Source organism: Ictalurus furcatus, chromosome 4 (genome assembly GCF_023375685.1).
Source record: "Ictalurus furcatus strain D&B chromosome 4, Billie_1.0, whole genome shotgun sequence".
Classification (NCBI taxonomy): Eukaryota; Metazoa; Chordata; class Actinopteri; order Siluriformes; family Ictaluridae; genus Ictalurus; species Ictalurus furcatus.
Genome location: NC_071258.1, coordinates 12,930,001 through 12,955,649, shown reverse-complemented (window position 1 = coordinate 12,955,649; position 25,649 = coordinate 12,930,001). Strand labels below are relative to the sequence as shown.

Here is a 25,649-nt window from a genome sequence, read left to right as displayed (position 1 = left end):
TTTAATACACATGACCCCTGAGCTAAACATGATTAAAAGCACATGAAATTTCACAGCAAAACAAGAGATGACTGACTACCAGATCTGCACGGTTCAATATACACATGTGCTTGACATTGGCTCAATGCAGACAGCTTGCTTTCACTAATGCTATTAACTGAACATTCCATTCATACGTCAGTGCCTTCAAACCTGCTCCACAAGTGCACCAAAGAAATATTTTTTGGGAAGAAAAGGAACCTTACGAGAGAGAGAACGATGTGTGTGTGTGTGTGTGTGTGTGTGTATGTGTGTATATATATATATATATATATATATATATATATATATATATATACACACACACACACAAGTATATATAAATATATATATACATACAGTGCCCTCCAATAATATTGGCACCCTTGATAAATATGAGCAAAGAAGGCTGTGAAAGACTGTCTATTGTTTAACATTTTGATCTTTTGTTAAATTTTTTTTACAAAATACTCATGGATATCAAACAATTGCAACCACAGCATAGGTTTATAAAAAAAACTGTTAAATATAGGTATGCAACAATTATGTGCTATCTCTCTTTGCCAAGATAACAGCTCTGAGTCTTCTCCTATAATGCCTGATGAGGTTGGAGAATACATGGCAAGGGATCTGAGACCTCTGAGGTCAGTAAACCATTTTTGTGTTGATTTTGATGCATGTTTTGGATCGTTGTCCTGCTGGAAGACCCAACTAGGCTGGTTTTCATTAAATAATCTGATGATATTTGATAGAGTCCATGATGCCATGTATCCTAACAAAATGTCCAGGTCCTCTGTCAGAAAAACAGACCCAAAACATAAAAGAGCCACCACCATATTAAACCATGTGCATGAGGTACTTTTCCATATGGCTACCTCTCTGTGTGTGCCAAAATCACCTCTGGTGTTTATTGCCAAAAAGCTCTATTTTAGTTTCACCTGAATATAGAACCCAATCCCATTTGAAGTTCCAGTAGTGTCTGGCAAACTGAAGATGCTTGAGTTTGTTTTTGGACGAGAGTAGAAGCTTTTTTCTTGAAACCCTTCCAAACAACTTGTGGTGATGTAGGTGACCTCAGACTGTAGTTTTGGAGACTTTCTGACCCCAAGACGCAACTAACTTCTGCAATTCTCCAGCTGTGATGTTTGGGAGATTTTTTGGCCACTCGAACCATCCTCTTCACAGTGCATTGAGACAATATAGACACGCCTCCAATTCCAGGTTGATTCATAATATTTCCAGTTGACTGGAACTTCTTAATTATTGCCCTGGTGGTGGAAATGGGCATTTTCAATGCTTGTGCTATTTTCTTACAGCCACATCCCATTTTGTGAAGCTCAACAACCTTTTGCTGCACATCACAGCTATATTCCTTGGTCTTATCCATTGTTATGAATGACTAAGCTAATCTGGCTCATGTGTTACCTCATATTTATACCCCTGTCAAACAGGAAGTCATGGTTGAACAATTTCCTGTTCCTAGTCACCTAGGTGTTCTTAAAAAATGTAAAATATCAATAGGAATATATTTAATATATTTTTCTCATAAGGGTGCCAATAATTGTTGCACACCTATATTTAACTTTTTTTTATATATATATAAACCTGTGGTTTGTTTGCAATTGTTTAATATCCATGAGAGCAGAGTATTTTTGTGAATGTTTTGAACAATAGATCAAAAGTTTAAACAATAAAGACAATTTTTCACAGACTTCTTTGCTCATATTTACCATGGGTGCCAATATTAGTGGAGGGCACTATATATATATATATATATATATATATATATATATATATATATATATATATATATATAAAATGAGTGAATGTCACTCAGTTTGGCTCCCAAAAGTCATCCCTTTAAAATGAGATCACAGTTCAAAATCTATTTGCTTGGGGGTGGGATACACAAACCAGGAAGAGCCCGGTTGTGTGCCATATTCTTGTTGGCTAGCATGTATTCCTACAGTCTTCCTGTGTCTTAGAACTATCTGTAAGGATTGTGTCAAAACGATAGCGTTCTACTTCTTGGTCTCTTCATAATGGTGAGCTCTCGTTGCTTTCAGCTAATTAGACTTGTAGCAAACTAAATGTTCCTCCTTGGCATACTGCTTTGTTTTTTTTTTCTTTTCTTTTTTTTTTTTGGCAGAGTTCAGTCTTTAGTCTACTACAGACATGCTCCGGTTTGACGGAGTGATAAAGATCGAGAGATTTGGACTCCTGTTTTGGGTTAAGCATCCAACGTCCGAAACACATCGGAAGAAGGACAAACGAGGGCAGGGAAAGATACTCAATCTACACAGCAAATATACATCTGGTTTTTTTCCCTTAATATTCGAAAAGAATAAATATTTCCTTAAATTTAAAAAGTATGCAAACACGTGCCACTCCTGCTCTTTAACTCCCATGCATATGCATTATGTACAAATTGAAAAATACCAATTTGATTTTTGTTTTGTTTTGTTTTGAGCAAACATTCAGCAACCCGGACATGGACCTGACCATGCAAGAGGACATGATCAGGACAATTAAAGCCATTATGAAAAAGTCCACTGCCTGCACACTAACAAACAGGCCAAAATAAAATAAAATGAACTGAAAACATCCATGAAAAAGGTAATAGATGATGGGGAAGAAGTGTTACAACACCAGCCTGGACAAGTTTTTTTTTTTTCTTTTCTTTTTTTTTTTTTTTAAACCATCCACTTGCTTTTCTTGAATCTCAGTCTCCACGCTTGTTCACTGTTAACAATACTGCTGTACACATTATTTTATTTCGAATATTCCTTTTTCATTTAAATATAATTTATTTTCAGTATGAAAACCAAAAAGCCACCGGGGGGAAAAAGAAAATGAGGTGGGCGGGATGATGGGATGGCGGGATGGCGGTAGGGAATAGGGCAGCAGCTTGAGGCTTGTGCTGCCCCGGTTCAGTTGCATCAGCGCTCTAGTTGGTGGAGGCACTCTCCGAGAGTCTGTAGTAGGAGGACGCTGCCTCAATCCTCGATGTACTCCCACAGGTCTTTTTCATAGCCTTCGTGCACATGCTGCAGCAGAACTCTCCGTCGGCTCTCACAGTATCTGCACACAAGAGTTAATATTACATAGGACACAAAGTGATGCATAATCATTACATTTAAAACATTTTCATTGACAGGGATCGAAGTCCACTGCCATGGAGACAGACAGCAGTCTTACTCAGGAAATGAGTAACCCAGCCTGAAATTAGACAACTACTCACATACTCAAAATGACAACTGGCCAGACATAACAGATTCATTACATTATCTGATTTGTGCATTCTCCCCCATTTCAAAGCAAGACTAAGTACAATGAACATAATATTTTAAACCTGTTCTGATTCCTCAGTCACTGATGCACTGTCGGTATTATTTAGAGCTTTTTTTTTTTTTTAATCAGATATTCTGATATTACTCAAGGTGAATATTTATTTATTTATTTACATCTGTAACCTCTTACAAATGAATAATAAATGTGACCACCTTAACTATGGTTGTATTATCACCTTTTGAACAAACAGTAAACAAACAGGTCTTGCGTTTCATAGGAAAAAGGCAATAGAAAAAAGTTTCACTCAGCCACGGTGTCACCCTGGACAACCAAAATCAGAGGGCAGAGCAAAGATTAAAATGAAAAGGGAAAGAAAAAAAAAGTTTATGTAGGTTGCAGTAGGTTGTAGTCCACCCTAGTTATTTATTTATTAGCTAATGCATGTTATTCCTTATTTAAAATTTTCAATGTAAAAAGAAAATGTAAAAAATATTGGTTTCAAGTAAGGATGCACCAAAATGAAAATTCTTGGCCGAAGCCGAATATAACGAAAAACTTGGCCGAAAGCCGAAGGCCAAAACCGAACACGTTTTTTTTTTATTTTATTTTTTTTTACGTTTTTTCCATTTATTTTGCCATTTTTTCACCATTGCATAAGTTAAATAGTTAAAATGTGCTTTTTACTATTTTGTCTTGCTTTTCAAAGAAAAAAAAACTATTACAAAAAATAAATATTTTGATATCGTAGTTAACGCTGAACTTTTTTTTTTCATTCCAGCAGGCATAGGCTACCAACAAGGCACAATATAACTTTAAATAAATAAATGAGTAAAATAAAAATATTTTGATGTGGTCATCTTTGACCCCCCCCCTTGAATAGCCCATGTTAGGCCTATAACTGACTGCTGAAAGAATGTAACACTCTGTAGCCTACAACAAAAATGTGCATTAAAAGGTGCATTGACAAGAGTGCAAAAAATGGTTCTATACGGCTGATTATATTGGGGATATATACCGCTCGCATCCCTGTACACCTCGCGGAGTATTATAGTAGATATAATATAGTTAGATACATTGTTAATGTTATGTTCCTTGATAGATTTAGTTAGTTTTAACTACAGATTAGTTCATTTAGTCCCTGCTGGTTTTTCCGCTCCCAGTCCATAGTACTAGTTCATGTTTCTTGTTTTGTGTTTTGACCCTGTTTTCTGTGACCGCGACTTTGATTCCCTTTGCCTATCTTGACTACATTTTTTGGATTACGATTTGGATTAGTCTGCCTGCCCTTAAATAAATATGTCTTTACCCGCTTCCGTACTCTACTCCCTTAAGTCCCGCAACGTGACAGAATACTCCGGAACAGAAACAAAAAAGTAAACATCCGAAGAGCACGTAGCTCGTGCACGTAGCTCGTGCCCCCTCATCGAGGTCGTGACATTCGCGTGTCTCACGCTGGTTGCTAAGCTATTTGGTCGCGTCAAACACGTCATTGTTCGGTCAAATTTCTTCGGCATTTTCACTTATTCAGCCGAACACCGAAAATGTTTTTTCTGCTATTTTCGGCTGAATAATTTCGGTTGCCGAACATTCGGTGCATCCCTAGTTTCAAGTTTTGCACGCATCCTTTTCAGGTTTTTTATGAGATTGTGACATTTGTGTACAATAATAGAACATTAACAGAAAAGCTATTAAACACACTAGCAATATCAGTTAAGCTCCTGTTCTGAATAATCTTGAAGGCTCTCTCGGTGGGATAAATGCAGCTAACAAAGCTGAAAGTCTGACCCAGTTGCCCAGGTTTAGAAGTCATTCCAGATCAGGCTTTCTAGTGCCCTGTAGAATACTAAAAAAACAAAAAACAAAACAAAACAAAAAAAACCCCAGCATATTTAGCCACTTTATAATATTTTATTACTATTGGCACTTATTTGTAAAGTATTAGATTTGACACTTCTTTGTAAACCTGTTAAATGTTTAAGGTTAGAATCCTTCTTTCTTGTCCAAAAATCAAAAGAGCAGTTTTTAACCATTTCGACAAAACCATACACCTATATAGTCATGGAAAAAAGAAAGTACACCCTCCTTCAATTCTATGTTTTTATTCATCAGGGCCTAAAAACAATTGTGTAGTCCTCACCAACTTCTATAAACGAACAACCAACCTCAGATAACAACAAAAAACAATCGTTTTTTTTTTCACCTGAGGTTATTTGTTTATAGAAGTTGGTGAGGACCACACACTTGTTATTTAGGACCTGATGAATAAAAACAGAATTGAAGGAGGGTGTTTTTTCGTTCCCCCATGACAGCACTTGTCTATATGTTAACTATAAACTTGTCTATTGATAGCTAAGTTGTACATACAGTGGCAGATTTTATTTGGCATAAATGAACATTCTGCATTTACCTTGACAGAAAGTGACAGCACTGAGTGAGCATGTGATGTAGAGGGAAGGGGGTTAGGCTTCCAGGCATGTCAGTTAATATCCAAGAGTTCAAAATACCTACACGCACATCACGCCAGATTTACATGGCAATTAGCGCATCCCCTGTTTTACTATGGAGAAAAAGACTGCCCTTTTGGCATTTTTTTTAATAATAACCAGTATTATGGTGTATAGATGATAAAAATAATTATATTGCACAAACCTATTTGCAATGCAAATCTGCTGGCAATGATAAAATTAATGTTTGATTCCCCTGAAGAGAACAGCAATGATCCATTTCTTGTGTCTAACAAGGTTGGAGATATTTGGATCTTGGACCACCTTCATGCAGAACCTTTTTATATTCTTAGGTTTGCACATCTAGATGGCCTCTTCAGTTAAATTCTGGAGAATGAGATGACCTCTGCAAAACAGTAATTTTGTGTCCTGAAACCATTTCTTTATTGATTCGGGTGCATGACTGCAGTCATTATATTATTGAGGTTCCATCTATGGCCAAGTCTTAACCCAATGACAGAAGGAACTAAGATTTAGGCTACAATACCATTTTCTTACTTTATAACTTGGAAGAATTCATGATTTTACCAATCATCACAAAATCCCTGGAACCCCTATAAATATTAGTACCTCCATAATGCTAGACTTGATCCTATAACTCACCCTTAACTCGAAAAAATAAAAACAGGAACATCTATTTACTAGAAGAAAAAAAAAATGATCAGCTAAGCTACAGAGCTAAATTAACCATCTACGTCGCCAACCACTCAAAAACAAGGACACAACATTTGATGCAAAGACTCACTTGAGCTCATCTGCACAATCTAACTAATTTCAAAACATTTCCAGATTAGATGACCAAGCCCTATCCTTTATAAAATGTTGAAGTTGTTCTGTTTTTTTAACAGCAAATGTTCTAACTTGTGCAACAATGCAACAATGAACAGAGTGGATGAGTCACAAACCAGCTCCATCGGGTGGTTTGAGTCTAAAAGAAAATACTGGCCAACAACTACTTTTCTAGTCTAATTCCATTCAAGTCTACATCCTGCTATTTGGCAGAACAGAATGTGTGCCACTTTGAAAAGAGCAAAGCATGTTATTGGAATAGAGTAAAATCATTTTCTTTTGTTTTAATTGCACACTTTCCAAAACACTTTCAAAGAAAACACAAAAAGGACGTCTCTCCAGCTCTGCCCCACTCAGAATCAAAACCACTAATGCTATATGCAGTGAGTGAAGCAAGCTTAAAAAATGAAATGCAGCTAAGCTTACTATCAAGCAACCAGCAACTTTTCACTCCCTGTGAGGACTTGAGTTCCAGAAACGGCAACACGGGACAAATTGTCAACTTGATGTAAAAATAATTATGTAATAATGACGCAACAATGCGAACGACTGCCTTTTATAAATTTTCAGGCCAGTCATACAATGCCAGTTGTCCAAGGTCCAAGGTTTCTGCACTTAGCTTTTCAACAGAATCCTTTCAATAAGGTTTGGATTACAGAAAGAATTACAGCATTACAGACTTACCTGTATTTGTCTTGCACTTTCTGCTTGATGTCCTGCAGTGAATCTTGGGAAATGTCTCGCTCTAGGTATCCAGACAACACCTCTGTGGCATTCTCTAGATCAGCCTGGTTGTTCTAACAAAGAAAAAGCACAGACCACACACTCTCACACACTTCTTCACAACAGATGTGTTGGTGCTCAATCACTAAACACAAAGTCCTTTACTTACAAGCTACAATAGTCAAGTAAACAGAATCCAAGCAGTCTACCGCAAGTTAATGAAAACTACACCTTAATGAAATCTTACCTCAAAAATAATGGACTGGTTGTTCTTCTTGAGGTAGAAGGCAAAGACGTAGGTGAACATGAGTGTGGAGCGGCACTGGCACAGCACGTCCACAGCCTTCTTCAGGAATTGCACCTCAATCCATGACATGTTATGCTGCTGCATCTCCTCCATCTTCTGCTTGACCTGCGCGTACAGCTTGTGTTCGAAGCGCAGGCTCTGCATGTGGTTCATGTAGCGGTTGCAGTAAAATAGGTACCTCTGCAAGGCTGCTCTGGAGCGCTGCAAAGTGCACACACATGTACAGTTGTCTATTACCAGAACTGGCTTAGAAACAAAAGTATTCATCCAAAAACTGTAAGTTTAGCTTACTAAAGGATTTGCGATTATTGTAAATATCCCTTGGTACAAGTTTGCCTACCTCTTGTGCATCTCTAGCTGCCTTGGCATCATCTTCATTGTAGCGATTGCAATTATACCTGGAAAGACAGCAAATATGTTTAATTCCTGTGTCAGGCTTATTTTTTTGTTTGTTTGTACTAACAGAAAAGGGCTACTCAAATTATTTACACAGATTGAGTATGCTAGGTAATGTAATTCAAGAACTGCAAGACCATACAACACTGAACTCACCAGGCTGATCCGTGGGGTTCCCACGGGCCTAAGCAGACCCAGCAGAACTCCGCTTTGCAGTTCTGGTTCCGACACACCATGTGGTTGCAGCCACCATCCTTCTCTATGGTCACATGGCATTTAGGACATTCCTGCAGCACAACAACAAGAGAAATGTGATCTGATATTGCCACAAGGAAGAGAACACTGAAAACTTAGGATCAAGCTCACACCACTGACCTTAGTGTTTGCTGCAATCCAATTGGATGTTTCACTGTCGTCGTCACACTTTTTAATCCATTTTCTCAACCACTGAAATGGGGAAAAATAAATGCATTGAACCAAAACCAATCAATGTGCTAGATGTAGTAATTAATAACCAAATTGTACAAATGCAACAGAGAATTAGTAACAAGAAATGCTACATAGGAAGGGTTAAGTATGACGCAAAGGGACAAGATGCTTCCTTTGTTTGTTTTTTTTCCAAGGCTCTCTCTGCAATAGCAAAGCATGTCTCTAGAGATGCTCTTAGCACAGACACAGAGAGATAGTGCCTGTTTTGCCACACTCCTCTAAGGGAAGGAACATGTCTCACTAGAAACAAGGCTTTACACATCTTTAGCAGCATTCTCTACATTCTTTACATACAACTGTTCTACATATGCAGTTTTCAAGACCCTTAAAACCACCTTCAGGTTCGAATAAGAGAACGATCGGATGCCCCATCAGTTAGATTATCTGGCTAGCTTGTTGCAAATTATAATGTCAGTGACAAATCTTTTTTATATAGCAATCATATAATAGTAAAAGTATATATGACAATTATAAAGTCACTTCTAATCAAATGGCATAAAAACAACAAATGTCATATGAATCATTCATCACTGACTATGTTTACATGCATGTCAATATTCAGATATTAGTCAGAATTAGGCGATATTCTAACTAGTAAACGCCATAATCTGATTGCCCGACTCAGATTAAGACAATATTCTGATTCCCCAAATTCTATCTCTCACTCCTGGAATATGCCTGTTTTAATTGGAAATTTGTTGCATGTAAACAAATTCAGAAAATCCACTGAAATGAGATATATGCACATACTCAGCCTGCAAGGAATTGTGGGTGCTAACAGATGCTTAACTGTAGGCTAGATATTTAGGAATAGCAACTCGGCATACTTATAGCAACCATGTATACAGGAATATTTAAACATCACATTCAGAAAATGGCTGCAACCCGAATATAGATGAAATTAAACGGAATTTGATGTGCATGTAAACGTAGTCATTGTGCTTAAACCCTCAGGCTTAATGCATTTCTGAGCAGTAGAAATAATGTGATTTTGGCCTACCTTACACTTTACTGGGTCATGCCAGTTCTCTCCACAGTTGAAGCTGCATTAAAGAATGAATTGAGAACACATTAGTATGACCAATCATAATAAAGCAGTCTTCAATGTGACCTCGTCGCTGATTATTACAGAGAAACTCTTTTACTTCTGAAAACTGTATTCCAGTATCACACTCAACATAATATATGCATTTCTAGAGTCCAATATCGAGCAAAATCAGTACCAAGGTGCAGAACTCAATTCACAATCTAAAGCATTTACTAGCAAGCTCATAATAGTAGTGAAGATTTTATCATCATCCATCTGTATACTTGTATACAGAAAAATGAAGTGTCTTGTTTCTTCAGGATTATGATTGTTTGGGTTCAAAATAAGAGAACCCAAATTAGAGAGAACCCAATGTTACTAGTGTATTTTGAGCAAAAAAAAAGAAAAATACAACATGATGTGATTGCCACACCATGTTGTCAGCTTGTCCTTGGCCACAAGCAGTCCTCGAAAAGTGATGGGAAGAGAACTGGTTTAAAAAAATAAATAAATAAAAAGATTTTTAAAATCTTGTCTTGAGTGTCGGGTGAAACGCCTGGAAACACATTTAACATTAACTGAAGTCCAGTGCCAAACAATGAAAATGAATCTTTCCAGAACCAGAGCCAAGCCTTTCAATTCATACTACATGTGACTCATTCATTATTTACCACTTCAGGCAACAAATTCACTGATTTCATCTGCCCCATGACTCATTCGTTCAATTCACACTGGTCATGTGTTGTTCGCAAACAAATCGGCTCTTTTACGTGAATGTTGAGAAATGATTCGAATACAGGAGCTGATTTTTCCCCCACTTCTTTTGTAGATGTAAGCAATGCCATTACATTTGCAGTGTAATTTAATCAAAATGCTTTCATGGAAATCTCTTTTCAACTTCTGATCTGCTGAGATGCATAACCGCCTCAACTGTGTGTATGAGACGGCATGATCAACAGATTTTATAGAACAGTGTACATAATGTTATGCTCTTAATTAGAAAGTAGTGTAAGATTACCTGAAACCATTTCAGCTATAATTAAGCAAGGAAGAATGATCAGTGGTCAGAATATTGCAAATTTGGTCCAGTTTAATAAAAATGGGGGGAAAAGCCATTCAGCGATTTCCCACTGAAAAGAGATAGAATTCCTATTATAAAAATGCAACCACTGCATATGATCAAATAAAGTTTATTAGCGTGGCAAAAGGTTTAAGGGGTATTTATTATTTTTGCACCGGTTACAATGCTTCTGTGAGCATTTAATTCAAGTACAGCAGGCAATCACCTCCCACTAAAACACATGCAGAGCAAAAATGAAGATAAAAGACAGATCATATGCATACAGACCAACCAAGGACTTTACTGCTATTAAGTTTTGTCTTTGGATTGAACACAATGGACTTCGTAAAGCCGTTATCAGCGCTCAGGAATTTAAGGACTTGATGATTTTGTCTGCCAAGAATTTGAACTCAAACTGGCCACAATATACATTTATACACCATGTACAGTGCCAAAAAAATCGGTGAAAAAACTGTCTGTATTGTTTAACCTTTGGATCTTTTGTTCACAACGTTCATAAAAATACTCTGCTCTGATGGATATCAAACAATTGCAAACACAACACAAAATATATCTTTGTTAAATCGGTGTGTGCAACAATTATTGGCACCCTAATGAATTCATATGAATAAATATATATTTGAAGTATATTCCCACCGATATTTTACATTTATTTTAGTACACCTGGGTGACTAGGAACAGGATATTGTTCAACCATGACTTCCTGTTTTACAGGAGTATACATATGAGGTAATACATAGGCCAAATTCCCTTAGTCATTCATAACAATGGGTAAGACCAAGGAATATAGCTGTAATGTGCTGCAAAAGGTTGTTGAGCTTCACAAAATGGGAAGTGGCTATAAGAATATAGCACAAGTATTGAAAATGCCCATTTCCACCGCCAGGTCAATATGTTCTAAACAACTATCTAGTCTATATTGTCTCAAAGCAGTGTGAGTTGAGACAGTGGTTTGAGTGGCCAAAGACTGGATGGTTTGAGTGGCCGAAAAAAATCTCCAAGGATCACAGCTGGAGAATTGCAGTAGTTAGTTGGGCAGTGGTGGCTCAAGGATTAAGGATACTGATCAGAAGGTTGGTTCAAGCCCCAGCACCACCAACCCTATCTGCTCCAGGGGCGCCGTATCATGGCTGACCCTGTACTCTGACCCCAACTTCCTAACAATCTGGGATATGCGAAAAAAAGAATTTCACTGTGCTGTAATGTATGTGACAAATATGTGACAAGGCTTCTGCTTCTTAGTTGCGCCTTGGGGTCAGAAAGTCTCCAAAACTACAATTCGAAGTCACCTACATCTCCACAAGTTGTTTGGAAGCGTTTCAAGAAAAAAGCCTCTACTCTCGTCCAAAAACAAACTCAAGCATCTTCAGTTTGCCAGACACTACTGGAACTTCAAATGGGATTGGGTTCTATGGTCAGGTGAAACTAAAATAGAGCTTTTTGGCAATAAACACCAGAGGTGATTTTGGCACACACAGAGAGGTAGCCATATGGAAAAGTACCTCATGCACATGGTTTAATATGGTGGTGGCTCTTTTATGTTTTGGGTCTGTTTTTCTGCCAGAGGACCTGGACATTTTGTTAGGATACATGGCATCATGGACTCTATCAAATATCAATAGATATTAAATGAAAACCTGACTGCCAGAAAGCTTAAAATGGGCCATGGTTGGCTCTTCCAGCAGGACAATGATCCAAAACATACATCAAAATCAACACAAAAATAGTTTACTGATCACACAATCAAGGTCCTGCCATGTCCATCCCAGTCCCCTGACTTGAAACCCATAGAAAACCTGTGGGGTGAACTGAAGAGGAGAGTCCAAAAGCGTGGATCTCGAAATGTGAAGGATCTGGAGAGATTCTGTATGGAGGAATGGTCTCAGATCCCTTGCCATGTATTCTCTAACCTCATCAGGCATTATAGGAGAAGACTCAGAGCTGTTATCTTGGCAAAGGGAGGTAGCACAAAGTACTGACTAAAAGGGTACTGACACAGCTAATAATTGTTACACACCTATATTTAACAAAGAAATCTTTTTTGATAAACCTGTTTGTTTGCAGTTGTTTGATATCCATGAGAGAAGAGCATTTCTGAGAATTATTTTAAACAAAAGATCAAAAGGTTAAAAAAAAAAAAAAAAAAAAAAAAAGAATTTTTCACAGCCTTCTTTGCTCATATTTACCAAGGGCGCCAATATTAGTGGAGGACACTGTATATAGTTCTGTGAAAAAGTATTTGATTTCTTCTGTTTGTGTGCCTCATAGTAAATTGTTTCAAAAATTAAAACAAAGGCAACCAGAGTAAACACAAAATATATTTTTAAATGATAATGTTATATATTGAAGCAAAAAAAAGTTATCCAATACCAACTGGGCCTGTGTGAAAATGTATTTGCCCCCATAGTTACCAATTCCCCAAAGCTAAGAAACTGCATTCATAATGAAGTTCAGCATGACTAGAGGCAACCAGGCCTGATTACTGCAAACCCTGTTCAATCAAATCAACACTTAAATAGAACTTTTTCAACAGCATGAAGTTGGTTAAAGGTCTTACCCAGTAACACACTATGCCTAAAGTTGAAAGAAATTCCACAAATGATGAAGGTGGTGAATGAAATACATCAGGCTGGGAAGGGTTACAAAGCTATTTCAAAGGCTCTGTGACTCCAAAGAATGGAAAAACTCGGCACAGTAGTGAACCTTCCCAGAAGTGGTCGACCTTCCAAAATTCCTCCCAGAGCACAGCAGCTACTCATCCAGCAACTCACAAAAGAGCCAAGGACAACATCAAAGGACCTACAGGCCTCTCTTGCATCAATCAAGGTCACTGATCATGACTCCACTATCAGAAAGACACTGGGCACAAATGGCATCCATGGAAGAGTGGCGAGGTGAAAACAACTGCTGACCCAGAAGAACATTAAGGCTCGTCTGAATTTGATCAAAACACATCTTGGAAAGTTGCAGTAATTGAGGGAGTTATTGCCGCTAAAGGTGGCACAACCAGATCTTAAGTTTCAGGGGCAATTAGTTTTTCACATTGGTGATAGCTGTTGGATAACTTTTTTGCTTCAATAAAAATAAATAAATAAAAACTGTATTGTGTGTTACTCAGGTGTCTTTATTTTATGTTGTTTTTCGTTTGAAGATCTAAAACTATTTAGTATGAGATGTAGACAAAAACAGAAGAAATCAGGCAAATACTTTTTCACAGCACTGTACGTCTGTATAACTTCTGTATAATTATAACTTCAGTATAATCAAACAGCCTAAACATATAACAAGATGTGCGTTTCTGCGGGTGACCGCCTGCTCAGTGATCAGTTCAAAATGATGCAGCGATGATTCAAACGTGGGGCCAATACAACGTTTGAGTCAACAAATGATTACTAAGGTTTAGAAAAGAATTCTCTCAGCATCTGCATTGTCCTCCAAGATGATAATCTTCAAAACATAAAAGCCAACTTAAAACGGTGACGTTAGCAGTAATCTGTGAGAGAGTGGAGGCAGGCCACGGCAGGTAAATCGCTTTATTCCAGTGTACTGTTCCAGTTAGAGGGATTAAGGAGGAAACTTTAAACAGTAAGTTGTGATGAGTAGAAAAGGTAGCAGAGGGTTAGTGGGGATGGGAAAGGGAACTCTTGAGTTTCGGTCAGTCAGGCGCTTCGCTCGATACTGGAGCCAGCTACAGCAATGCAAAGGTTTTATCAGATAATGTAATATGTGGAGCTCAGAGGCCTCTTACCAGAACTGCCGGCCACACTTGCAGCGAACAGGTTTGGCATCGGGGTACTGGACTTTGACTACATGATGGCAGTCCGGAGCGGGACACCATTTTAACAGTCGATTGCACTGCACAGAAAGTAAAAGGAGAGGGTTTAAAATTTGCACAATTTCAAACAAATCGGAATAAGGTCATTTGCATGCATGCAATCATATGCAAAATAAGATTTTGCATATCTATTCAAACAAGATGTTAAAAATGACCATTTTAAGTCTTCTCTATTCTGAGGTTAACTCAGGTAAGCTCGGATAAAAACAAGGAAAAAATTTGATGCACTTACCTCTACAAAACTATTAGTTATTAAATGTTGGTACTTCAACTTCACTTTCGAATCTGTTATCAGTCGCCTGGAAAAAGTCATACAGAAAATTATGTTATTTTGCCTACTGGACCCTTTAGCTGCCGATTAAAAAGAATAGATAATATAAAGAATGAAGCATTATACAGCCATTGTCTGCTGATTTCCTGAGATCTTTCCAAAGAAATTCTTTTTTTTTAGGTCAAAGTCCTGCCTCCTGCCTTACCTGATGTACAAAGAAGTTTCCTGTCATGAACTGGTCATAATCAAAAGTCTGTTCTTAACTACCCTTAAAAAATACTTCACTGAATCTACTTAAAAACCAAGGTAACAGTTTGCATGACATGTACCAATACCATATTTTGGTGCTTTGCCAAAATATTTACTGACCCAACTCAAAATTTACCTGTAGCTCAGAATATACACAATATAGTGCATTCAAATAGGATTTTAAATAATGCATCCAGATTAAAAGAAAAAGTATTTACAAGTTGTAAAAAACAAAATGTAAAAAGTCTGATTTGTTTATGATGAATTTACCTGTTCATTTTTTATACTTTACTTGCCCAAATGTCTAATCTATCAAATGACTAATCTAAAGAAATAATTTCAAACCTTGAACTTAACAAATTAAATGTTTGAAAGACATCAAACATCTGTAAATACTCTGTCAAGTACAGATAAATGTTTTAGTGTACCAATACACTGGCTAGGTTACAAAAAGGGTTCATTGTTTGTAAGCATCTTTAAAAAGCAAAAAAATAAAGTACTATGGATAGGCCCAGGTCATTTACAGGCCTCTCTGAAAGTATTGGAATGGCAAGGGCAATTCTATTGTTTTTGCTATACACTGAAGACATTTGTGTTTGAGATCAAAAGATGAATATGAGACAATGGATCAGAATTTCAGCTTTTCCTGATATTTATATCTATATGTGCGTTTTATATATATATATATATATATATATATATATATATATATATATATATATATATATATATATATATACACACACATACATACATACACACACAAACACATATATACACATACATTATTTATATATATATATATATATATATATATATATATATATATATATATATATATATATATATATATATATATGGCACTTTTTGTGGCAGACCACCCAACTTTTAGGTGAGCAGAAATATAGGAATAAATAGTTTTAAAGTAAACACTTAATATTTGGTTGCATATCCCTTGCTCACAATAACTGCATCAAGCTGGAAACCCAGTGACATCACCAAACTGTTGCATTCTTCTTTTGTGTTGCTTTTTTCAGGCTTGTACTGCTGCTTCTTTCAGCTGTTGTTTGTTTGTGCGTGTGAGTGTGTCTGTACTTTTTGGTCATTGTCTTGCTGCTAAATGAGGTTTCTCCCAATTACATTGGATGGATTTCTCTGTAAATTGGCAGACAGAATGTTTCAGAAGACTTCATTCATTTCTTTGCAAACTCTAATCTCTGATTCTTCTGGCCTTCTGATTCTTAATGCCGATGAGTTGGTTGCCTCCTGTGGTATGGCCTCTATATTTCTACTCTTCTTCGAACAGTGGACTGTGATACTTTCTCCTCTGTCCTTTGGAGGTTGTTGGTGATGTCAACTCAATCCCAAATGTTTTCAGTGTATAGCAAACACAAAAGAATTGTCCTTGCCATTACAATACTTTTGGAGGGACCTGTAGGTCTAGTATCAGGCCTAGCTTAATAACAGAAGCAGCTATTATAGAATATATTGCTAAAGATGTGTGTGCACAGTTATGTCTATGAGGGATATGAACAGTATTTGAACACTCAGTTAACCATTTGAGGAGCCAGTATTTGAATACTGAAATAACTATTTAGTTCGTTATTCGTTATGCCCTAAGCCCATTGAAGTCAATGAGAAAGTATGAAAAAGTAAAGCCATGCCTGGCAATACTCTGATGCAAAAAGCAGAACTGTTGTGTTGCGCAAATTAGAGGTGTGCACAATAACAAAGTCTCAGGAGCAGGTGGTTTTTACTCCTCACGCAGGCGAGAGCAGGCAGCTGGATTAGAAGCCAGCGAGATAAGAGAGAGATTATACAGCTCCAAAAATGCTCCATACAACTCGGGTCAAAGTAGCAAACTACAACAGACTTTGCTTTATGTTTTTTTTTGAGAACACGACAAGCTGAGTTTTTTTGGTATATTAACTTTAATAGGGAGGGGGGAAAAAAGAGGCTGGTAAATGAAAGACTGTTTATAGCTACTATAAATGTTAGAGATAACAGGAAGTAACTTGGATTTTTGGCATTCCATATTATTAAAAGCAACTATGAATTAAATTATGATGTGTCATTCTTTAATAAATAAATAACGTGTAATCAATGATTAAATTATGAACATATGTACATGATTTGAACCAGTGTTCTACTTAAGTTGTTACAGTAGTACATTTCATGCATGTATAATACACACACACACACACACGACATGTACTACTGTAACAAAATAAGCAGAACACTGGTTGAAATCATGTACATATGTTCATAATTTAATCATTGATTACAGATTATTTATTAATCATATAATATATTAGCCATGTGAATTTTATAACCTTATAGAACCCCCCCCCCCCCCCAAACACACACACACACACACACACACACACACACAAAACAGTAATTTTCCAACCTCAAAACATTTGGGATCAACTACCTGTTTGATGCTCGTCAGAGTTACTGCTAAATTTAACTGCCCTAATTTACCTGATGTCCCAAAACACCTCAGCCTAAACCTAACCCTAAGGCTAGATTGGGTTTGCACATGATATAAATTTTACACTAATCTCTGCTCTTATGTGGAGCGTTCATTTCTGTGCCTTCATTTACTGGTTTAGTAATTATAACCTGTATATACAGTGCATCCGGAAAGTATTCACAGCGCTTCACTTTTTCCACATTTTGTTATGTTACAGCCTTATTCCAAAATGGATTAAATTCATTATTTTCCTCAAAATTCTACAAATACAATACCCCATAATGACAACGCGAAAGAAGTTTGTTTGAAATCTTTGCAAATTTATTAAAAATAAAAAACAAAAAAGCACATGTACATAAGTATTCAAAGCCTTTGCCATGACACTCGAAATTGAGCTCAGGTACATCACTGATAATCTTTGAGATGTTTCTACAACTTGATTGGAGTCCATCTGTGGTAAATTCAGTTGATTGGACATTATTTGGAAAGGCACACACCTGTCTATATAAAGGTCCCACAGTTAACAATGCATGTCAGAGCACAAACCAAGCCATGAAGTCCAAGGAACTGTCTGTAGACCTCCGAGACAGGATTGTATCGAGGCACAGATCTGGGGAGGGGCACAGAAACATTTCTGCAGCATTGAAGGTCCCAATGAGCACAGTGGCCTCCATCATCCGTAAATGGAAGAAGTTTGGAACCAGCAGGACTCTTCCTAGAGCTGGCCGCCTGGCCAAACTATGCAATCGGGGAGAAGGGCCTTAGTCAGGGAGGTGACCAAAAACCCGATGGTCACTCTGACAGAGCTCCAGCATGCCTCTATGGAGAGAGGAGAACCTTCCAGAAGAACAACCATCTCTGCAGTACTCCACCAATCAGGCCTGTATGGTTGAGTGGCCAGACGGAAGCCACTCCTCAGAAAAAGGCACATGAAAGCCCACCTGGAGTTTGCCAAAAGGCACCTGAAGGACTCTCAAACCATGATGAAACAAAGATTGAACTCTTTGGGCTGAATGGCAAGCGTCATGTCTGGAGGAAACCAGGTACCAGTCATCACCTGGCCAATACCATCCCTACAGTGAAGCATGGTGGTGGAAGCATCATGCTGTGGGGATGTTTTTCAGCGGCAGGAACTGGGAGACTAGTCAGGATCAAGGGAAGTATGAATGCAGCAATGTACAGAGACATCCTTGATGAAAACCTGAAACCTGCTCCAGAGCGCTCTGGACCTCAGACTGGGGTGAAGGTTTCTCTTCCAACAGGGCAACGACCCTAAGCACACAGCCAAGATAACAAAGGAGTGGCTACAGGACAACTCTGTGAATGTCGTTGAGTGTCCCAGCCAGAGCCCAGACTTGAACCCGATTGAACATCTCTGGAGAGATCTGAAAATGGCTGTGCACCAACGCTCCCCATCCAACCTGATGGAACTTGAAGGGTCCTGCAAAGAAGAATGGGAGAAACTGCCCCAAAATAGGTGTGCCAAGCTTGTAGCATCATACTCAAAAAGACTTGAGGCTGTAATTGGTGCCAAAGTGCTTCAACAAAGTATTGAGCAAAGGCTGTGAATACTTATGTACATGTGCTTTTTTGTTTTTTATTTTTAATAAATTTGCAAAGATTTCAAACAAACTTCTTTCACATTGTCATTATGGGGTATTGCATTTTATAGAATTTTGAGGAAAATAATGAATTTAATCCATTTTGGAATAAGGCTGTAACATAGCAAAATGTGGAAAAAGTGAAGCGCTGTGAATACTTTCCGGATGCACTGTATCTGTACTGACAGATCAAAGTAAACATGCATTGACACATACACTGATTTGTTAAGTCAATGAGATTTCCACACCTACACTGTGACAGATCTTTCACCAAGTTTGAATTTTAACTGCCTTCAGCACGCATTTACATTTACTGAATGTATGTAGTAGGGCTGTGTGTCTAATTTCTACTCATTTCTCTTTATTCCATGGTGCTGCTGAATTCTCAAATCTGATTTGTCAGATGATGTTAATTAATTTTCTATAACAGCAGCTCTTACAATATTTCAGCTACCACACAAATAACAGGTTTCTACTCAAACATGTTATAGTTTCTATAGTAACAGCTAATTCACAGGCACTTCTTTGGTGGATGCTCCACATAATGGGATTTAAAAAAATAAATTAAAAAAAGCAAATCATATTTGATCATTTGTAAGGAGACATTAATTTTGTGTTTTGGAAAAGACTCTCCATTGTCAGCACTTTGTAACAGCTAGAGGCAAAGCTGTGGCTAACATCTTCTGGACAGAGGGGTTTGCAGTTTCTCAGTAACATGACAAGCTGCAGGAAAAAAAGGGAGGTTTTCAACCAGACATCAGTATTAACTCAAGAAATCTGGAAATATAAAGAATTCACAACATTAAAGTCCATAAATAACGTTGTGTGTAATAAAGGGGAATGACACAGGTAAAAAGTATTGAACACACAAAGAAAAAGCAGTTCTCCAAGGCAAGGTAAGACAAGGAACCAGCTGAAATCCGTAAGTAATAATACCCCCTATCTGTGCAAATTAATATCAGCTGGGTTAGTAAATTGATGGTCTATAAAAAGACTTTTAGTTACCAAGGTGTCACACAAGAAACATCTCATGATGAGTAAAAGCAAAGAGCTCTCCCAAGACCTTCGCAACCTTATTGGTGCAAAACATATTGATGGAATTGGATACAGACATATTTCAAAACTTCTGAATCCTCCAGTAAACACCATTGGGGCCATTATCCACAAGTGGACGCAACATCACTCCGTCATCAACCAGCTATGCACAGGAGCTCCTCACAAGTATTTTGACCAGGGAGTCAGAAGAATAATCAGAAGAGTAGCCCAAGAGCCAAGGACCACTCCGAAAGAGCTCCAGAAACACTTAGAGGCAGCAGGTGTCATCGTCACAGAGAAAACAGTAAGCAATGCACTCCACTGCTCACACTCACCCTGCAAGACTCCATTACTAAAGAAAAGGCATGTCGAAGCTCATTTAAAGTTTGCTACAACTCATTTGGAAAAGCCTATGAAATACTGGGAGAGTGTAGTTTGGTCAGACGAGAGCAAAATTTAACTTTTTGGCTGTCATACTACAGGCCATGTTTGGAGAAGAAATGGCACTGCACATAACCCTAAAAACACTACACTAACAGTGAAGTTTGGAGGTGGAAGCATCATGGTGGGGGGCTGTTTTTCATCGCATGGTACTGGCAAACTTCATATAATTGAAGGAACAATGAATGGCGAACCTTTCCCTGCTGCCATCCACCAGGATGATGAAGATGAGACGTGGGTGGACCTTCCAGCTGGACAACAATCCAAAGCATACAGCAAAGGAAACTCTCAATTGGTTTCAGAGAAAATAAATCAAGGTGTTAGAATGGCCTAGTCAATCACCTGAATTATGCTGCCGATTAATTTCTTCGTACAGGAAGCGTCTTGAAGTGGTCATTACAAACAAAGGCTTCTTCACTAAGTATTAAATAAATTTCAGTTAGTGTGTTCAATACTTTTTTCCTGTGTCATTCCACTTTATTACACATAACTTTATTTATGGACTTTCATGTTGTGAATTCTTTATATTTGCGGATTTCTTGAGTTAATACTGATGCCTGGTGAAAATTTCATGTGAATAACCTCATTGGAAATATATTTACTGAAAAAAAATGTTGATGCGTCCAATACTTATTTATCCCAATGTAAATGTGTTTAAAATGTTATTTCACTATTATATTTGAAGATGCTTTTTTTTCAAATCTTAGTAGATAACCAAATATTCATTCATTAATTCTCATGAGTATTAGAAATTTAAAATTAGGCAGATATCAAAAGAAGTCAAAACCAGAAGAATGAAAGGTTGATTTGTTTCTGCTAGAAAATGTACCACCTTTACTTATTCACTGATGCTTTTTTCTCTTACACACACTCTTCAGATTACACATGTACACAAATAACTGTACGGCAAGATCAAAATATAGGTTAATACAATTACTGTGAGCTTTACACCAAGGTGGGACAACAGATTATCCCCTGTGCTAACAAACTTGTCATTCAGCCAGCATATATTCACACTCCTTTTTCTCTTAAGAGTTTGACCGCAAAGGGCTTTAGATCATGACCAGAGAATTCACAAGAAACTTCCTGACCCAGAGCAGGATAAACACCTGACCTCACACCTCGAATATATATAGTAATATAAACAGCTCATACACTTACATAACTGTGTTGTCATCGACCAGGATATCACAACTATGTGCAGGACAGGAAATGGTCTGGAATGAGAACATTGATATAAAGGCTTTTTTTTAAAGGCAAATCAAAGGTAATTTTTACAATCCGTCACCAGAGAGATAACTAGAGAACAAGAGGGCTTAGTAGGATTCTCTGCTTCTAAAACATGGTTGTCTCAGAACACAACTCGATATTCATATATACTACGACAAGGAAAAAGCTATCATGCTGATCCTTCAGTTTCACAAGTTTTCCGCCCTTGTCACAAAGCTTGTGCTTCCCCCCCCCCCCCCCCCCCCCCAAGAGTCCACCAATGACACATCTCTTTGTATGTGAGGGAAAATAAACTTAGCCATAAAGACCACATACAACTGTCCAGAGGACAGGTTCCCAACCCTGGTTCTGGAGTAACCCCTGTTTATTGTTTTCCTGCTCCTAACACACTTGGTTCAACAAATCAGCCAATTAACAGCCCTTCCGGACTTGAAGTCCGGGTGTGTTAGGAGCAGGGGAAACACTAAAACGTCCAGGACAGGAGGTACTCTGGGACCAGGGTTGGGAACCAGATAAATGACTAAGATAAGACAATTAAAAAGAGGAAAAAAAGACAGGGAGAGAGAGTACCTGGCCCATTCCTTCTTCTATGATTTTGGTGGTTAAATAGTCGCCCCAGCACTGCATGCAGAACTTGTGCCCACATTCCAAACCAGTGAAGTACTGCGAGAAAGAATTATAAATCAATACAAAAAACACTCGACGCAAACACAGTGGTTTATAACATTACCCAGCATCATTTACAATTAGCAAGTCACAATTTTGTACATTGGTATCTCCTGGAAGCACAAAGCAGCTCTGTCTCCTACTGAATGGCCATAAACACTATGGGAAATTAGTTCACAGCTTTAAGCATGAGCATTCTGTCAGTATGTGGTTTCATGCTTCTGGCTACGTGATTTATCAAAGCTCTTCATCAACCTGATGGGAAAAGCAAACGTCCTCGAAATGTCTTTTCCAAAATGGAATTTATTCAACTTTGAGTAAAAGATTAGCAGCAGTTGAGTAAAATGGAAATGAACAAGGCTTTGACATGAACGTTACAGTTTAAACGAATGCCAAAACATACATTTTAAAGCACAGCTGGATAAATAGCTTACACCGTAATAAGTGTTTGTTTGCAATTTACATTGGTGTATTTCAATGCTCAAGTGTCATAATTACAATTTCTTTGTACAAAGTATAAATATTAGAACACTGACGACTTCTCAAAATATTCTTACAGAAAGTTGGTCCTTGCTGTAACCATAAACTGTGACTTTTCTTCTAGTCACTGTAAATTGAACTAGCTGCCAGGTATACTGATGTCATAGCATTTAATGCTGCAATGGTAGCATATCAATTCACATACTCTTAGAAAACACCTGCTACCTGCCAATATGCTTATGTCCAGTACTAAGGACACACTAAAGGGGCTAACTGCACAGAATATTCTTCTTGAACAAAGTTTTATTCGAGTATGATTACTGTATAATCCATTAAGTTCAATCAAAAATGAGAACTAATCAACAAGAACAGTTTTGTATCCACCAGAGGCCTAAAATAACTCTGGATGCGTTTTAGTCATGAAAACGTTATTGCTGACAGTGACTACGTTTACATGGACAGCAGTAATCTAATTACGGACCTTTTTCTGAATAAGACAATATTGTGATTAAGGTGTTTACATGAGTAGCTTTTAGAATATTCCTTTCATGTTTCCGTTTTACATGTTAAAGAACACAAAACTATTAACAGTACATGTCATTACGTCCCCACGCCACGCCGTCCAACGTTCACTCCATAATTTCACGTATTGACATACAGTTTGTCTTCATTATCGTACCGTATATAGTTTTGGGCTTTTCATTTTTAATTTTACGAAAGCTTCAAGTGCAGTTAATTATTTGTCATGCTATACGTGCTAATAGACGACTGCTTGATGCTATGGGCTGTGTCCAAAAACACATACTTTCCGAAATATATGTATCTCGCCTACTAAACTGCAGGTAAGTACGCGGTTCCGGACGCAACCGTGCTCTCGTTTGCCATCAAATGTTTGAGCACTGCCGTGTGTGTATGTGTCCTGTCGCAAAATGCGGTGAAAACTCCCACACGACGTTAATAGTGTGATTAAGGTGTTTACATGTCTATAATGCACTTTGATAATGTGACTAAATTAGGAACACTCCATGTGTCTTAATTCGTTTTGTGTTTACTTCGAGTATGACTTTAGTCGGATTAAGGTCATCAATGATCACTGTTTACATGGTAGTTTCTTAAAAAGAGTATTGTCTTATTCTGGTTAATATTGGATTATTGTTGTCCATGTAAACGTACTGAGTGTTGACAATGTAGAACACTAAGAATGATTAAGAATGTTAAATCAGAATTTAGGCATATGATAATGTTATAAAAATAAACTGTTTAAAAAAAAAATTGTAAAATCTGACTGAGCTCACGCGACAATTATAAGTAACACATGACAAGAATGAATTAATCGTGGCAAAAGTTCAAGCTGTGACAAAGAGAAAGGGGGTAATCCCCGCCTAAATGAGATCATTGTCTCAGGATAGTGTAAAAACTCATGCCATGATTATATTCATTCAGACTATCTGCAGAGGTCTCAGCTTTGTTGTGTCTTCAATAAAGTTTGATTTTTGACATCTATAACCCGTTGAGTCTGGAAGTTTTTGACTTGGAGAGATTTTCCACAACAACTGCTAACATCAACCTCCATACAAAACAAAAGAGAACTTATTTGACACTGCAGGCTTAATAGAAACTTGTCAAATCATATAATAATGAATCTTGCTGGCTTTTTACCATGTTATATGACTATTAAACCTCAGTGTTCTTGAATTCTGGGTTGGGAATCAAGCATTCTCCAGTTGTATTTTTTACCAAAATCCTTTCAAGGCTTGAAAGTAGGGCTGGGCAATATATCGATATCGATATATTGCCCAGCCCTACTTTCAAGCCTTGAAAGGATTTTGGTAAAAAATACAACTGGAGAATGCTTGATTCCCAACCCAGAATTCAAGAACACTGAGGTTTAATAGTCATATCGATATTCTATCGATATATTGCCCAGCCCTACTTTCAAGGCTTGAAAGTAGGGCTGGGCAATATATCGATAGAATATCGGTATTGTGATAAATAATTTTTTTGTTTATATTTTACTACTGTTTTGTTGACAGTTTGTTAGCTAAATTATATACTGTGATACATATCAAGTATAGTAGAAATATCCCCAAGTACCATGATATTATATTTTTGTCTTATAGCCCAGCCCTACTTGAACACATAACTCCACAAATGATGTGTTAAGAAATCAAGCATCTCTATGAATCAGGTCAAGTATATGAGATAGCCGAGTGTGTGGTGCAAAAATTGTTGTCTTTAGTATTCTATTACACCGGCTACTTTACAAAAGGGCTTCATCATGTGTGACTAAAAACACCACAAGGCATTATGTCACAGTATGTGGTACTGCTACAAAGCTAAAAAATACTGGGTGTGAGATACAGTTTGTTCATTTTATTGTATATTCATGAAAGGTAAAAAGATCAACTTTTATTTCTTTGGAATTTTTTTTTTTTTTTTTTTTTTTTAAACACACTTAACCACAATGGAATAATATTGTGTGTTGTGTTCAGACATTAAAAGTAGTATACAGTCATGTGAAAAAATAAGTACACCCCATGGAAATTATTATTAATTTTTTTATATTTGGACAAGCAAACATTTGATCCTCTTTGAAACAGTGCCTATTAATAAAGGTGATACACTATCAAATAGCACATACAATTGACATTTTGTAGTAATTTTCCACTATTTAAGAACAAAACAAAAAAAAGATCAGTCACATGGAAAAAGTACGTACACCCCTACATTTCACACACCT

The 25,649-nt window shown here is 37.4% G+C and overlaps 1 protein-coding gene across 1 annotated transcript in view; it reads right to left on the bottom strand.

Annotated features, from left to right (window-relative positions):
* Positions 1-2,996: 2,996 nt before the first annotated feature.
* The window catches only part of arih1 (ariadne ubiquitin-conjugating enzyme E2 binding protein homolog 1 (Drosophila)), a 28,125-nt gene continuing 5,472 nt past the window's right edge, over positions 2,997-25,649 (bottom strand). The window contains exons 4-14 of the mRNA XM_053623030.1: positions 22,334-22,426; positions 21,695-21,750; positions 14,693-14,759; positions 14,374-14,480; positions 9,518-9,560; positions 8,404-8,475; positions 8,185-8,315; positions 7,973-8,030; positions 7,573-7,833; positions 7,287-7,399; positions 2,997-3,099 (exon numbers count right to left, since the gene is read on the bottom strand). Of these exons, the coding sequence (XP_053479005.1) occupies positions 3,015-3,099; positions 7,287-7,399; positions 7,573-7,833; positions 7,973-8,030; positions 8,185-8,315; positions 8,404-8,475; positions 9,518-9,560; positions 14,374-14,480; positions 14,693-14,759; positions 21,695-21,750; positions 22,334-22,426 (1,086 nt within the window). The 3' untranslated portion in view covers positions 2,997-3,014. The remainder of the gene's footprint in view (positions 3,100-7,286; positions 7,400-7,572; positions 7,834-7,972; positions 8,031-8,184; positions 8,316-8,403; positions 8,476-9,517; positions 9,561-14,373; positions 14,481-14,692; positions 14,760-21,694; positions 21,751-22,333; positions 22,427-25,649) is intronic.